A 16875-nucleotide genomic window follows, 5' to 3' on the forward strand; every position below is an offset into this window, starting at 1 on the left:
TTTGTGAATGTAGATAGATATCTGTTTAAGATGGAGGTAGGCAGAGACAAGGAGACAGATGTTGCATGGAAAGTTGTCAGACAGAATCTTACAATACTGAATTTGTCATTTATTAAGGAACTAAATCAACCTTTGGTATTTTTGAGTCATTCCTAAATGGCATACATACAGTACGAGTGTAATTTACACATGCCGCATACACAGTAGGTCCTCTGTTTTGTGTCCTGTGTGTGTGTGTGAATGAAGAGTCAGTGTGTTATACTGTCATCTCTCGAAGTTCTTCTGGCTCCCAGAAGGAATGAGCAGAATGAGTAATTTATAGAGAACGGTGGAAGAGTAGAGCAGATTATCCTTAAATTGTTTGTCCTCCTCTTGCCCAGCATGACAATTAACAGAGGCCAGGAACTACAACCTCTATTCATACCCAGCATGACTAGGACATTGTCAGGAACAACGTCCTCACTAAAGAGCAGCAGTATGATTTATAATGCTGAGAAAGTTGCCTTGTCCCCAGACAAACACACTGAAGGGCACTGACCTTTTCCCACAATTTCACCCTGGGAGGTAAGAATAAAAGTCTAATGTTCATAATTACTCTTCAGGTGACAGTGTGTTGGATGACAGTGACACATAGCTATGAATCATCAAGTAGAAACAGTATCTGGGACACGGTGAGAGTGTGGCTATTATAGCTGTATTAAAAACTAACTCCTGCTTCTGTAAGATAAATGTTGCCAGTTCTGAAGGCGAGAATAAAATGATTTTTTTATTCCCACAGGGAGATTCTTTTGTAAATTGTAAAACTAAAAACATTTAAAAAAACATACCGTTTTAGTTTCAGTCATAATGCAATGAAAAAAGAATTGATTAAGTGTGATTAAGTAACTCCATGGACACAGTGAGGAAGCATCTCTTGTGACATTCAATGAAAGATTTATTCATTCTTAGTCTATGGCTAATTGGGTGGCCAGAACACTGTGTAGATGTTGGGAGATATTGGAAGATTTGCAACAGCCTCTTCTGAGTCATAGCATGTAGATGGCCTAACACCACCCTCAGTGAGCTGCCCTGAATAAGTTTATTACTGTCACATACTTTAAAGGAGTGGTGCTTCCACAGGAAATACAGTTGCCTCCGGAAGAGGGCTGCAGGTAGTTTGGCCTAGTCCTTTCCTATTTGTACTCCTGCACCATATTTAGCATTTTCCTCCTGATGGAAAGGGGAGTAGCAGATGTCCTGGATCTTATAAATATTCCTTCACCATAACACGGCCCTTTTTGGCACCCTTATTATTGGCTTATTTGTTTCCACGGTCTGATTTATTCCTGTTCACCAGAGCCATCAGGAAACCTTGTCAACAATTTTCAGTATTTTTGTGCATGTCACATTCAGTTGGTCTGTCTCAATGTTGTTGTTTTTTCAAGCACCTCAGGTAAATAGCACCTATAACGAAACTAAAGACGTCCCCGATGTCACGTCTTTATTGATCTCTTGATTCATCTTTTTGTTTTGTCTGTTTTTTCAGCTGTGTGCTCTCAGCCTTTTTGCCTTACTCTGACAGCTGTCATTAAAACCTTTGCCTGTTCTAGTCAACCATGTATTCATTTTGCTTGTGAAAAAAACAAAACAAGCTATGTCAATGACAGAAGCACAGCTGACATCACAGATTATGCTGGTTACATCCACACCATAGTAGTGTTCCAGAAAATTCCAATTCCCTTGCTGCAATACATATTTATGTTGCCAGAAAAAGAGAACTATAGTGTGTTACTACATGTTAACATCGCTGCTGCATCTGCTCGTGTTTTGTTTTTTGGTAATTCTGTGTCAGTTACACAGGATCAATCTGGTGGTGAAGTAGTTTGTGTATTGCATGCAAAAGCATGGCCTTCATAAGGGCAGCTCTATTACATACATAAAGAAAGAAATAAAAAGTAAAAATAAATATAAAATATAAAAAAAAAAACTAAAAAAAAAAGAAATGGGAGTGACTGGAAGTTTTACATCTGACAAAAAGTTATAAAAATACTGCAGTGAAACCTCTAGAAGTACATGATGTAGGGAGCTAAACAAAAGCTCAGATGCTTGTGTTTGCTTCCATACTAGCATAATCATGCTAATAATAACATAACTGCAAAATAGGAACCAAAATCTTCTTCCCCCCCCAAAAGAATGAACAACAATATGGCAATCCTCTTTCTTCTGGCCTTACTGTACAGTTAGATGTAATGTGTCCATTGTTCTTGGCGAGAAAATTCTTCCTTGCATTAGCCTAATGTAGCCTAATGAACACTTATTGCAACTGCTAATTTGGATTTCAACCTCCAAAGTTACTAAAAACTTTACAAAAGCAAGCATCTTCACTAAGAGCTGAAAACAAAACCCTCAAGGAGTAATTATCATAATGACAGTCTTTTGTAACACACTAAGTTTAGAAGATATATTGGGACTCAAGAACTGGGAGATATTACTTCTTTTTTTTTGGTTTAAATCTGACAGAAAATGTAAATCTAGAGTTGGTTATTGGCTACAGTTACAATATTAGCCACATTTTATCAGCATATATTGCCCCTTTATCAAACCCTAGTCTAATACATTGTGAGACACTGTACTAGGAGAAGACACACTATCAAACATTGTGTCTATAAAGCAAATTACTGGCAGAACACTGGAGCCATGCTCCAAGACTCTTTAAATGATTCTAGAATTGAATCCTCTTTAAACAAATGGGAGTTTTGTGGTGTTTTCCCACTTGGGGCAGTAACTTCAACCCAAATGGGTATTTCAGCCTTTTCCTCGAGGTACTAATTCTCTTCCCTGCTCCTTCATGCTAGACTGCAAGCAACCCCAGTATGAGCTACAGTTCACTGTTTGATAAATCCATCAGGATCACATCCTCTCCAAAAAGCAAAGAGTTGATCCTGAGGCCACACACTAGATATCTTCCACTACTTGGCTGTGCCTAAAAATTCTGTCCATAAAAGTTATGAACCAAAGAACCAAATCTTCCGCAAAAAGCAAATAGGTTATCCCGAGGCCGCCAAAGAGAAATGCATCCATAATTTGGCTACTCCTAGATATTCTGTAAAAGTTCATAAATGTTATGAAAAGAATCTGTGACAAAGTGTAGCCCTGGCAGATTCCAACTCCCACCAGGAACAGATTTGACTTGTACTGGAAAAGAAAAACCATACTCTCACTAAAATGGTACAGAAACTGTTGTAGTAGTCCATAACAATGCAACAAATAGCTCATACACCAAAAATACCCACCCCAGGACACCCCACCCACTCTGCACATAGTCATATCCCTTCTTTAAGTTCATAAAGCACATGTAGAGTGGTTGGGCAAACACCCATGCACCTTCACACATCTCTGAGAGGGTAAAGAGCTGATTCAGTTATCTATGGGCCAAAATAATTTTATTTCTCCCTTATCAGAAGTTACTAACAGGTGGACTCTCTTCTTCAGTGTGGCTGAGGAGGAGCTTACCTGATGTTGCCTTATCACCTGTGCCAGGTAAGGATGGAGTTGCAAAGGATTTAATCTCTGAATCATTGATTCAAGAAGACATCCTGAGTTTCTGAAGACATTCATGCAGCCGGTGCAGGATATTGTGTGTTCAGGTGCCACTCATTGTATGCCTCTACGTTTACCAGACCCCACAACACATATAATCATGGTCATGGGTGATCGTGGCTCAAGAGTTGGGAGTTCGCCTTGTAATCGGAAGGTTGCCGGTTCGAGCCCCGGCTTGGACAGTCTCGGTCGTTGTGTCCTTGGGCAAGACACTTCACCCGTTGCCTACTGGTGGTGGTCAGAGGGCCCGGTGGCGCCAGTGTCCGGCAGCCTCGCCTCTGTCAGTGCGCCCCAGGGTGGCTGTGGCTACAATGTAGCTTACCATCACCAGTGTGTGAATGTGTGCGTGAATGGGTGGATGACTGGATATGTAAAGCGCTTTGGGGTCCTTAGGGACCAGTAAATATAAATACAGGCCATTTACCATATAATAATTTTTACACACCTACACAAAAATCCTATTCATGAGTATAATATGCCTGGACATAGTGCTGACATTTGCAGTACATCTGCAGTAAACGGGCTATAATTCTGCAACCTCCTATTTCTGGTAACGTAGAAGTATCGTAGAAAAACAGGATTTAATCCAGTGACTGTTCAGATCAGAGTAAATGGCAGCTGTGACCTGTTGATTTTGTCAAAGAAATCTACCTCGGCCTGTTGATAATTGAATTATCACATTTAAAATGTCTTTCTAAACTTTTTTAAAATGTGCACTAAGCATACCATACAGACATATATTGTTACATATAGTAATTTAAAGCAAATGTATTAAAATCCATCAACAACTTTTCTTTTCTTTAACCAGTTTGTTAGGTTTTGGAAAATTGCTTTGAGATGCGTTCTTCATGTGAAAATTTTACACCTATCTACGCAGATCATATAGTGTAGTAATATGTCCAACTTATAATTCCACAGTTGTTCTGTTTATTAAAAACAAATGCACAGTGCATATATAGACAATTAGATACATACATCATGTCATATAAAGTGGCAATATTAATGAGTCCGTTATGTACAAACACACTGACAGTACTTTTCTATAAAGGCAACGTTTGGCTTAATGTTTAAAGCCAACATGATCATGGAAATGTTATGGAAAAATCTGGGCTTTTCTCTGACACTATCACAATATTCATACCTGACACTTTGCAACTTTGGCATCAAAAAAGACATCAAAGATCATATACAGCTAATTACTTGTATGATATCATTTATAACCATGTGTTGTGCTGTAGTGACATTTAATTTATTTTGTTATATAAGGCTTTAAAAATAAGGAAATCATAAATATATTGTCTGGGGAAGGTTCTTTAACTATGCTAAAGCCTTTCAAAATAAATTCATAACCAGAGCTGTTACAAAGGAGTGACAGACCACTTAAAAAATCCTGAATTTAAATAGTAATGGCAAAAAAATGTTTGTTTGGCACATATCCTGCCCCCAAATAATCTACTTTACAAGAGCCGAACCACTTAAAATCAAGTCAGTCCATGCAACTGTACAATTGAGATTCAGGAAAGTTCACTTGAAGGTTTATCTTTGAGAAAAACAATGTAGTTTTAGGGCAGTTACCAAACTTTTAAATTGTTAAAATATACATGCAATGATTCATGCAATTTTTTTTCTTTCCCATTAGTTTAACTAGTTTAACTAGTTTAACTTGGGAACTGGTCTTGTTAGCACAAAATAACTGCAATGGAAAGTTACCTGACTACCAAGTAGTAAGACTTTTCTTATGGTGGTGGTTTAATTCTCTGATCCAGAGCAGATGTAATTAAATGAATATATATTTATGAACAATTATATAGCTGATAATTTTTATCAATGTCACAAAAGGCATGTAAAGAGTATCTCATATCATGTGGTACTACCATGGTGCGTGAACATTTACCATGGCTTCCTGCTTTAGCAGAGATATTCAGACCGAGAACTGTCACTTTTATAGGTCATTTGGGAGTCTATGCTTGATCTGGAACACAGGAGCATTCGCTCTGATTCATTAGTTGGTCTCCTTGCCCAAAGCTCAGTTGGGTGAGAGTTCAGATTTCTTTGTTTCATTGATATTGTCTCAAACTTGACATAGCTTTCTTTTTCAAGGTCCTCTTCATTCAATCCGGTGTTGCGTCCCTTGCAATAAAGAGCGAGAATCTTGTAGAGCAGCAGGATAATAAGAGGTAAAACCAAAGCACAGGCAATGCCACTTATGATGATGAAAAGTTGGTTTTGCCCACCATCCTCGACATTGTCCAGTGTGTAAAAATCAATACAGGGATCTTTTCCAGCAGCAGCACCTTTTGCTACAAGGCAAACTGAATACCTCATCCCAGACGACAGTCCATCTAGGAATACTTTTCCACTGCCAGCATTAGTCTCCACTGTCCTTTTAGTGTCATCCTCACCATAGGGTGAATATACCACTGTAAGTGGAGCATCATTTGGTAACCCATCTGCAGTCCAGAGCAACACTGCACTGTCAGCTGTTTCCTCAACAATCTTTAGGTCCCTAATAGACTTTGATGTATCGCTTTTCTTGCTTTTTTCATCGGCTGCAAGCTTTGTCACGTTGCTTCCTTGCTCATTTTTTGATTGCTTAACTTTAGATTTTTGTAAACCATTGCTAGGGGTAGGCTTTAACTTTCTATAAAAAGCAATTGTTGATGCTCTTGGGAGAACCGTCGACATAAATGAGTCAGGAATGAATGTTGGTGGAACTATTGTTGTGCCCACACTGCTTGGCCCAGTGTCAATGCCAGGTCTTTGTGGGGGGACAGTAGTGCCAATGGTACCAGCAACAGTGAGAGAAATGGTGGCTTCCACACTGCCGGCGACATTCTTAGCTTTGCAGCTGTAGTTACCAGCATCCTTGTACAGTATCCCATGCAAGCTCATGATGGACCATCTGATGCCATCTCCAGGTGACTCCTGGACTGTAGAGTGGAACAAAAGCAGAAATAGCTATATGTCATATATCACTGTGAAGCTTTGAATGAGGCTCAAGGCAGCTAAAATGCCCAAACCGTAAAAACAGGATAAATTATGATTTCCTAGAGCTTTAATATTTACCTGTGTTACTGACTGGTGAGCCATCAGATTTAGCCCAGTAAAGTGTTGGTGTTGGAAAGCCTGAAGCATCACATCGTAGGAGAACATTGCTGCCCAAAGGAGATGTGATCTTGGTTGCAGATGTCATCACTGATGGTTTTACGCAGTTTTCAAGTTCAGCATGCTGAAAAAGAACACCTGAAAGATTTTCTGGTCCAGCACAGGTCAAAAATAGATCCATCAAAATTACTGGTGTCTCAGCCATTTTGGAAATCTCAATCATCTTGGAGATTTTACAGTCACAGAACCATGGATTATCCTGGAGGCCTTAAGAAGAAAAGAAAAAAGGATACATATGATTCAACATTAAGAAAAGTGGAGATGGTATTCTAGCAGTGAAAGGGCAAAAGATAATAAAGTCACATTTATGAGAAGTCTTTAGAAGTCCACATTGAGCTCTAGCAATACTTTTCAAAGAGCTGCAGCGAGAATGGTGTTATAAAGAAAACTAAAAATTACACTGATGCTATTCATCAGCCTACAATGCGTTTGTATTTTTAGTTCTCTTTTTGGCTTTAAAGTCTTAATTTAGGCATAATAATTGAACTGTGGAAGGAAGCATTTCATAAGCGAGTAATGATGTTTACTTTACAGCTCACTGTAAACACCTGGTGCACACAATAGGTGAGCACATGTACCAATGGATACTAAAGCCCATTAAGCAGATTAGTTTGTCTTAACAGTGGCAAAGTACCTAAGCTGTGCTTGCCCTTCCTCCAGTTTGTGGTAGCGTACTTTTTCCATTAGCTTGGGGTGTTAGCACAAATATCGAGCAATCACTAAAAACATAGTTGTAATCCAGCTTAAGAGAACTACAGACTTTTGTGTAAATTGCACATTTATTGCATGTTGAAAATAAAGTTGTTGATAACAATTCATCATTAATGACATTCTGAAAGTCTGTGTGTAGTTGGCATTTAATTCAAAATAATAAAGTTTAGCATAGCTCCTATTTAATATTAACAGAAAGTACTTTTATGATACACTAAAGAAGTTCTCCTCCTGTGCATGGCCCATTTTTTTCCTGTCACTTAATCCTGTATTTCCTTCAGGTACACAGGGGCTCTTCTGGCATGGATAAACTTTCTGGCCCTAACCTCAGACTGTCAGTGCTCCGAAGGTACAAGAGACATTCATTCACTTGCATACAAAAGAAGAAAAGACTAAATAAAAAATAAACAGCGTGTGATTTTGCACAATTATTAGCACTGCCACATATCTGATGGCTCAGTTGAATTTGTGTTTACGTACTTTCATAGTGTTACGTTGTTAGTTTCATGTCTTTTGATATTTGGCATTTGTGTGCAGTCATACCAGGTTGGACTGTCTGTTTTCCAATTTCATGTGGGGTTATTTTTTTCTGTCAGTAGCCAGTTTTTCTAGTGTAAGTAAGTAAATTGATCCAACATTTATTTCAAATAACATACATTAAAACGGTCTGAAATTATTTATGTTATTCCAATATTTCTAAACTTTTTGTTGAATATAAACCTGAAACCTGAAGTTTAAAACTTCAGTTAAGCCTTGTGTGCACTGTGTCTGAACTTGTGAATGTAATTCTTCAGGTTAAAGCTCTGACACGGGTGGTTTCTAGAAGACAAACGGTTCAGACTTAACCACAGTTAAAACAAGGCCACTGGATTATTAATCTGAACTCTGGGCTTTGACCCAGACAACACAGGTCTAAACTTGTTCCTGACAAGTAAACTACAGCACCGCTAAAGGCAGGGAAACAGCCCATAAACACATTAAGGGGTTTGGCTTTAGTCTATCTGTAACAACTTGATATGCATCACAGATTATACTACAAGTAGCTTTTTTTCCATAGAGTGATCAAATTAATTCAACTTTCTTACTTAGTTTTTCTTTCTTTCTTTTCTTTTCTCTCTTTGATTCTTTCTACACACATGCACTTGTATTGTGTTAATTATTTTGCAGTTAATCAGGCAATAATGTACATTTAATGTAAGCTCTGCCACTGCTTAGATTAAGCTCATTTGACTTTTTCCTGGCAGACACTACTGCTCAGTGAGAACAAATCTGGCTAGATTAACAGGTGATAGAAAGAAGTTCCTGGAGTAATTACAAATAACCCGAAAAGTGTCCTACAAACCAAGTCAGACAGAGCATTTTATTCTTACCTAATACTACTTTCTGGGAGGCATTAGAAGATACAGGTAGACCATTAAATGGTGGCCATATGTCCATGAGATCAGAGGGCAGGGTGGTTAATTTGTTGCTGGATAGATCCAAGTAGGTAATGTTGCGGAGGTAAGGAATTGCCTCGGTGGGAACATTATTAATTCTGTTGTTGTGAAGATCCAGTGTCTTCAGCATTGGCATCTCTTTGAGAGATTCCCATGGAAACATTGAGATCATATTTCCATCCAGTCTCAGCTCGTGGAGCACTTTTAGGTTGTAGAAACTTCCAGTATCCACTGAGGTTATGGAATTATAGGTAATCCAGAGGTATCGTAGATCCACCAAGTAGTAAAAAGCTTCTGTTGGGACTCGCCGTACTGCAGTTTTTTCAATACGAAGTTTGACTGTGTCCACGGGGACATTGACGGGGATGTCAGACATGTCTGGGTCATTGCACAGTACAGATCTGAAAATCAAAGACAGAAATTTATCTCATGTGAGATTTATCTCATCTCTATGATCTCCTCCTATTAACAGCTAATGCCTGTTTTAAGAAGAGTAATACAGATACAGATGTTTTAAGGAAACACTGATCTTTCAAATAGGTGTAACACTGGTATACATCCCTTGATTCGTTCATAGATACACCAGTTCTAACAATCTACACTATATCACAATGTATGATGCTTTAATTGACATAATTGTAGTTACCAAGGAGACTTGGTAAACTTGGTAGAAATCTTGCAATCAATTGTAGTCATGGATATAAGGACAGGTGACATATTCAAGGAAAAACCATAACTCTTGGTCTGTACAGTGAGAGGATCTTTTGGCTGTGTTATCCTGTACTAGCCTCCCTTAGAAGGAGTTGTTATGACAAATGAATACATAGCTGTTTCTTATTATAGCCTTCTTTTAGCAGTCATTCGATGATTTGTCCTGTGAGCTTGACTTCCTCACATGCATCAGTCAATGAATTGATGGGAATTGTGCAGTGCATGGCCTTTCTAGTCATCAATTCTTGACCTAATTAAACAAAGCACCAAACTATATCTGAGGCAATATATTTTAGAGGAATGATGTTCCATAACTTCAGTGGAGTTTGAGAGACTTGTAAAATCAGTAGTAAGGTGCATTTCAATAGTTTGGGAAGCATGAGGTTGACTAATATCTGATTTTTGTCATCTATCCGTATATACAAAGTGATTATTCCACAATTAACTTTTTTTTTATCTACTATTGGTATAGTACTAATAGGACTAATTATGCTGGGGGTCATTAGGTCTTTCTCAGGTAGCCCTATAAATAGTTCGGTGCTATGCCAGGTAACATACATTATGTTATTACGGATCAATACGGCCTGCACATTTTGCACTGCGAAGAGTTAATTAAATTAAATGCTTGAGAAACAGTTGCTTTTCTTAGCGCATAGTAAATATAAGACTTTATCTTTTTTGGTTGCTGGTTATCCAGTTGGGATTTTTTGGGGGTGGTTTTTACATATACCATAAGTACGCATGTAAATGATCCCCATGAACATATAACTTTCTGCTATACATTTACTTATTTAGAATAAGAGCACTGAAGGTGGCATATAGTTAAGTTAAGTTCTTACAAGTAAAAAGTACTATCCTTTCACAAGATGACCTAATTAGGGACACTCTCAGGCTACGTAAACTCTTCATAAATTGAAAAATTGTCCTTCATTTTTAGATTTTCAAAATGTGCCACGTACAGTTTATGTATCCACAAAGTATTATTTACCTGGTTCCTGTTCCATCGGTGCGTCCATGAAAAACACAGGTACACTGGGATGGACAGAACGGATGAGCCATAGTGAGGCAGCATAGGAATGCATGCAGGCACAGAAGTCGTCGCATGATGTCACTGAATGCACCCAAAATGCTCACATCGAGGGGATCTCAGGAAAAAAGACATTCGGATGCCTTGAGAGACTAAAGGATTATTCTTCCCACTCCAAAAAAACAAATAGAAACAAATTAAAAGAGCTTTAAAAGTACATAAGAGGCAGCAGTAGGCTGAGGATCTAATACAGGTGACCTGTCAGATTGACCGGGGGGATGGGAAGGAGGGGTGGGATTAGTGAAGGATTTCTTAGGCTTGACAGGGTCACGGAAGCTAACCAATGTGGCACGCTAGCCAGTTCTGGAAAGATGTTCACCTTATAAGGCAGTTTGATTTGTCCCTCTGTTGTCAGCCTGTGTCTAAGATAACACTGTGGATATGTTCATGAAATCTGATGCAAACTCCTTTAACTGAAGAGATTCCTCAAATACTAATATGTCATTTAGCTGGAGGCCATATTTTAGACTGAGGGAATTCTGTCTGGCACCAGGGTGTAAAATGTAATCTTGGATATGATTTATTGCCTCACTGGGAGGATCAGTAGCTTTAGGTAGTGGCCAAATTCAACCTGTCTGCTGAAGATATGTTTGAAGTAATGCAAGCTTTCATATTTTCAGACAGTATTTGCTAGTGGTCTGTTAATCAAGGGTTGCTTTTAATATTTTTGTATGTCTTGCTAAGACATACATTTTCTGGTAGTCATTATGCTGATATAATCCTATGTAAAGGGCTTGAGCGGTGGCTTGAGCCACCTCTCATCTCTTTACATTTTGCCAGGTAAACCTGAAATAGGTACAGTGATTTATTAAACATACATGGGAATATAGTTGAAAAAACTGTGTGTACAATTCTAACTAGCTTCAAAGTCAATACTTGGTATGACCACCTTTATTCTTAACACAGCCAGAACTCTTTTAAGCAAGCTTTCTTGTCATTTCTTTAAGTAGTGTCCAGGTGTCTTGAAGGACACCCAAAGCTCCACTTTGGATGTTGGCTGCCTTTTGTTCTATTCTTTGTCAAGATGATCCCACGCCGCTTCAGTAATGCTGAGGTGCACACTCTGGGGAGACCATGTAGTGACTGATGGTGTGCCATTGTGTGTGCTTTTTCTGTCCAAGTACACTTTTACTCCATTGGCAGTGGGTTTGGAATCGCTATCATGGTGAAAAATGAAACCTTTGTCAGTCAGGTGTTTTCCAGGTGGTATTGCATGACGGATCAAAATCTCACAGTACTTTCTGTTTTTTCTGCTGAACCTCTCTCCTGACCTCCTCCATACATTTCGAGCGTGATTCCAACCAATTTCAGATTTGGGTTCATCACTCAAGGAGACCTTTTATCCACTGATATTCTGTACAATTCTTGTGTAATTTGGCATACATCAGCCTTTTCTCCCTGTTTTTTTCCCTTAAGAATGGCTTCTAGGTAGCCACCCTTCCACTGAAACCATTTCTCATTAGGCTTCAGTGAACAGTAGATGGATCAACTGAAGATGTGCCAGATGAATCTCTCAGGTCGTGTGTCAAGTCTTTGCTGGATTGTTTCCAATTTCTGAAAGACATGATTTTTGCATACTGTTCGTTATGTTGTAGGTGTGCCACTTTTTCTTTTGTCCTACATTTTTCTGGTTTTATCACATTCCTTTAAGGACTCTCTGCCCCCGATGCTAAGGTATGATACGTTTTTGATTAACAGATTTGGGGTAATAGCTCTTTAGGAATCACCTTGTCAGTGCAAAAATACAATTTTACACTTGTCAAACTTTGTTGTCTTTGGTATTTTTGTAGATTAACCTAAAGAAATGAAACAAATTATGTTTCTGCTAGTAACCAAGTGTTTAAAGATTCAATTTAAAATTAGTTCTTTCCTACATTGTCTGTTATGTGTAAACAAAACACCAGTACATCCTCTGAGTTAGGTGTCTTTTTTATGCTAGTATGATTCCATGGTCAGTGTTGAGTAGCTTAACAATCTGTTTAGGTCGTTATTCATTTTTTATTTGAAGTGATTAAGAATAAAGCATGACATCTAGTGGTATAATGTAATTGCTGAGTTGATTTTCTTCTTACCTTTATTAGTGGTCTTTACTCTTTGATCATTTTAGTTCATCTGTCTATAAATGAATCCTCTTGGCTGTACTTACAGATTCACTGTAAAGCTAAGAGTTTATATTTTTGTCTCATATTGTAACTCTTTAAAATCCTGTGCTACTACCTGTATAGTTGGTTCATATCAAAACAAACTGGACACAAGAAACCAATGGTATTTATTAACAAGTACACAAGTGAATTTTATTTATGCAAGCAAATTTGATCATACAGGTCAAATAAGCCACTTCAAGCTGTTGGCACATGAATATACAAAACAGATTAGATTTAAAGCCTGCTACTAAGCATCTGTAGTGAAAGTACAAAAGACTAATACGAGGAGAAAGCTGAAAGCGTTTTTTCAGATCATTACAGAGTATGCAATGTTGGTACAAGTATTAGCTTTAAGACATGGTTTAAACCTCATCACAAACTAAATAGACACAACTCAAAGACTACAGTCGCTAATATTAGGAGCATAACGCAGTAAGCGTGGGAGGTTTAGTACTGCACATATAAACAAAAGGTTTATCCAGCAAGACAGTCAATAGTGTAAAAATAAAAAGGTGAAATAAAGTAACTTATGAGTCAAAAAGACTATATTGATGCATGTCCATGCCACGAGAAACATCTAAATTCACAGTCTTTACTAACAGTACAGTTATCCAACTTTGAGTTGAACATCAATGCGCTTACATCTAGAGAGAGCACAGAAATGGTCAAAGAAGTGCATGAAACTAGCTTTGAGAAATACTGACAGAAAGAAAAAAATCGCCAGGCAATGAACTGACAGGCCACCTCTGTATGTGGATTTATAGGCAAGTTACAGTTACTGTAATGAACAAAATTACGGTGACGCACACTTTTCTCACATCTGAAAATTCCACCAAGGAGTGCCATTACACAGACAACTTCTTTTCAGGTTGGGGCTGATAGATGCAGGTAGGACTGATTTCTTCTTACTGTCACAAGAGATGTCTTTAAATGTCAGTGCTTAACATATAGGTATACTTATCAGTATATGTATCAGTATATACAGTGCAGAGTACTGCAAAGCAGGAGATTAGTATTTATAAAGTTCAACTTTAGAAATTAAAAAAGAGAATATGAAAGCATGTTTGCATGCGCAGTTTGTGCGAGTCCGAAAATATATCTAAATGGCAAATATATCATAAAATAACCCACAATTTATCTTCAATTCACTAATCCTATCTATCAAAGTCAGTATTTCCTGTTTAACAGGCTTGGCACATCTAGCAAATATTATTTTACTCTGATTTGGTATTTTTGCGTTGTCTTGCTATTTTTTTTTTAAAATTATGTTTCACATAGAAAAACAGATTAAATTGCTTTCATGTGAAAGTGGTTTTAATCCCTGGGAATACTGGTATGGCAAAGGCTTACAATGCTTCATAGTTGTATTGTGAAATTTAAAATATTTTTAAAACTAACCATCCACTCACATACAGTACACAGTTCTTGAACATGAAATCTTCAGACACACGACATGAGAAATGTGCTTGAAAACCCTTTGAAGCCCCTGTTGACCCCCTCAGGAAATCATTATAAAATAAATTATCCATGAAAGCAAAATGACACTTGGTATAAAATAAAGTTTAAGAAAAGTAAAACAATTGTACACTATTAAAAAAAACATAAATACTACTGCTACTTCTGACTCTAAAAACTACACAAAAACTACTGTCAGCACTAAATAACTCTTATTCAACTTGTTCAATAACACAACTGCCAAAATGATAACACCATCCATGAGAGAGGTAAAGGGGCTTTTTTTTTTTCATCTGAAATGCTGTTTGTGACTGGGGAGGTTTATGTGACGTTCCCCCCCCGAGACCACATTTGTCATATGACGCACCAGTGACATCAGCAGTGGCGAGGGCCCTAGGCGCCATCCGCCCCCCCTCGGGAGGGGATGGTAGAGAGAGACAGATAGAAAGCAAGAAGAGAGAGAGAGTGAGAGAGGCCGGAGTGGCAGGGCCAGGCCTCACGCTGGTTTTTATGTGTAGGCGTTGAGACGCTCCTTGGAGCGAGTGGAATGGATGTCGTGAAGCTCCTGCTCCTCCTTTGACTTGATGTCTTCATACTTCTGCATCCGGCAGGCGTCCTTCACGTAGGCCCAGTTGGCAGATAGCACCATCAAGTAGTGGATCTGTAAGAAAATTATCATTCCCATTTAGCAAATCACACACGATGGGCTGTATTTCATAATCTAGGCATTATCATTATTGATTTCTTAAATGTATTCATTTTTAATACTGAATAGACTTTAAAAGCTGATCTGAACCCTTGGATAAAGGACAACAATCGTCCAGCAGGTGGCAGCATAATTCTAATTGTAGTGTTGGACTTGTGTTACCATGGCAGCAGTGGTTATAATGAATGTATTGTGGTTTAATGACTGAGACTGTTACACAGCTTTTCTTTTCACAGGGACTGACAGTTTTATATTTGCTCTGCAAATATGCAGTAGGACCATTTGACTGAGATTAAAATACAGAAGCTATACTACTACTACTAATAATAATAATTGTTATTATTATTGTTCATGTTGTTATTGCACGTGTTGTTTTTCTATTTCTTATGAACATTATTCATTAATTTATGTGATTTTTTTACTTCAGTATTGAGGTGCACCAGTGCTTCTGTTGTTTTCCAGCTAAGTTTGGAGGGATTAATCACAGCAAAAAAAACTGCGATGTGAGTAAACTAGTTCAGCCCACAATTTGCATCATCATCTCGAGTAGCAAACACTTTCTGTTTCTCAGAAAATGGCTCCTTGCAAATTGCTGATTACTGAGTGATGTTTGCAACAATCTCAGAGCCTTTCTTCTCCCTGTTTCCATGACAACGGCATGACATGCCTGGCTCCTCCGAAAGAGGGAGGGAGACAAACTCTCTTTTTCACTGCGCCAAAATGCCTTCTCTCCTATCTACAGCTATTCTCTCACAGGTAAATATAACAGAAGCTACTGATCCCGCTACAGCATTTCTTCTCACCTGCCTTCATTTTCAAAAATTGTCTTGCCACTGCACAGTGTTTGCTGCAACAGCAGCAAAGCTTAATCTGATCTTCATGAAAAAAAATACTGCATTACTTAAAATAAATGAATAAATAAAACTTAAACCGGTTTCAGTTTGTTTTCATTTTCTTATCGGTGGCTTACCATAGCAATAACAGCAGCTCCTGCTCCAGCAAGGGCGCAGATGAACAGGTGGAATGTCATGTCCAGCTGGATGAAAAACAAACCGCAGGACATATTAATCCTCAGGGGTTAGCAGATATATTTGGAAATCAAAATCCATTGACTCTATTCTTAGAATAAAATCCATAAATTCACATTTGATATCTGTGACACATTTACCATCAGTATGTAAATGCTCAAGTTTCTCATCAGAAAAATTGCAATTTCAGTGTTAAAAAATACTTTTGTCAACTGTCTAACATGTGAGTTTGGGGTCATAGTCTGAGTTTTCTGTCAAACTTTGACTATTAAGTCAAATAATTTGAATGGCGTTCATACCTTGCAATGCTGTCAGTTCAGGCATGCTGTCATACTGTCAGTTTTTGATTTTCCTGCTCCGTAGTATAGGTGCACTGTATTCTTTTGCCTTTGTGGTGTAGAATGTGTGAATCTGACAATATTATTGCTGTAATGAGGACTAACTGGTGTTTTTTTGCAGTTGATGCAGGTTCTGTTAATTATTTTTCATTTAAAAGTAACATTTAGAAGAATACCTGCAAGGAATGCCACTGTTGGAAAGCTATTCACAGTGATGTCTTCACTATATTACGTAATGATTTGTCTTATGTTTGAAACCCATGTGTAATTCATTTTACAGCATGACAACATTAGACATTATTCAGTACTCAAAAGTTACCTTACCTCATTGGATTCACACATCCTGTAGAACTTCTCAGATCCAGTGCACATAGTTCTGGCCTCCGCAATTGGCACAATACCTGAAATTACATACATGTATCAGAGTATTATATTACATTTTTTTCTGTTCACATAGTCCCACAGGTGACATATACACTCACCTGTCACTTCATTAGTCGCACCTTGCTACTGTC

At 38.0% G+C, this 16875-nt stretch overlaps 2 protein-coding genes across 2 annotated transcripts in view; both read right to left on the reverse strand.

The window, feature by feature from the left end:
- Positions 1-5230: 5230 nt before the first annotated feature.
- lrit3a (info leucine-rich repeat, immunoglobulin-like and transmembrane domains 3a) lies at positions 5231-10900 on the reverse strand. Its single transcript, XM_005726479.1, has 4 exons — positions 10591-10900; positions 8826-9292; positions 6646-6951; positions 5231-6509 (listed from the first exon to the last, which is right to left on the reverse strand). Exons 1-4 carry the CDS (start codon positions 10704-10706, stop codon positions 5488-5490), a joined length of 1911 nt encoding a protein of 636 aa, XP_005726536.1. The 5' UTR covers positions 10707-10900; the 3' UTR covers positions 5231-5487.
- Positions 10901-12961: 2061 nt separating this feature from the next.
- The window catches only part of gpm6aa (glycoprotein M6Aa), a 20426-nt gene continuing 16512 nt past the window's right edge, over positions 12962-16875 (reverse strand). The window contains exons 5-7 of the mRNA XM_005726480.2: positions 16685-16761; positions 15965-16030; positions 12962-14949 (exon numbers count right to left, since the gene is read on the reverse strand). Of these exons, the coding sequence (XP_005726537.1) occupies positions 14797-14949; positions 15965-16030; positions 16685-16761 (296 nt within the window). The 3' untranslated portion in view covers positions 12962-14796. The remainder of the gene's footprint in view (positions 14950-15964; positions 16031-16684; positions 16762-16875) is intronic.

This window comes from Pundamilia nyererei, unplaced genomic scaffold (assembly GCF_000239375.1).
Source record: "Pundamilia nyererei isolate P.nyererei 1_Seehausen unplaced genomic scaffold, PunNye1.0 scaffold00020, whole genome shotgun sequence".
Classification (NCBI taxonomy): Eukaryota; Metazoa; Chordata; class Actinopteri; order Cichliformes; family Cichlidae; genus Pundamilia; species Pundamilia nyererei.

Bases quoted from the DNA above. Each gene is read 5' to 3' on its own strand.
- lrit3a (XM_005726479.1), bottom strand. From the start codon at position 10,706: ATGCGACGACTTCTGTGCCTGCATGCATTCCTATGCTGCCTCACTATG. The intron at 6,952-8,825 runs GTAAGAATAAAA...TTTCTTCTTAAG, and splicing joins CTCCCAGAAAGTAGTATTAG to GCCTCCAGGATAATCCATGG. The intron at 6,510-6,645 runs GTAAATATTAAA...TCCACTCTACAG, and splicing joins CTCACCAGTCAGTAACACAG to TCCAGGAGTCACCTGGAGAT.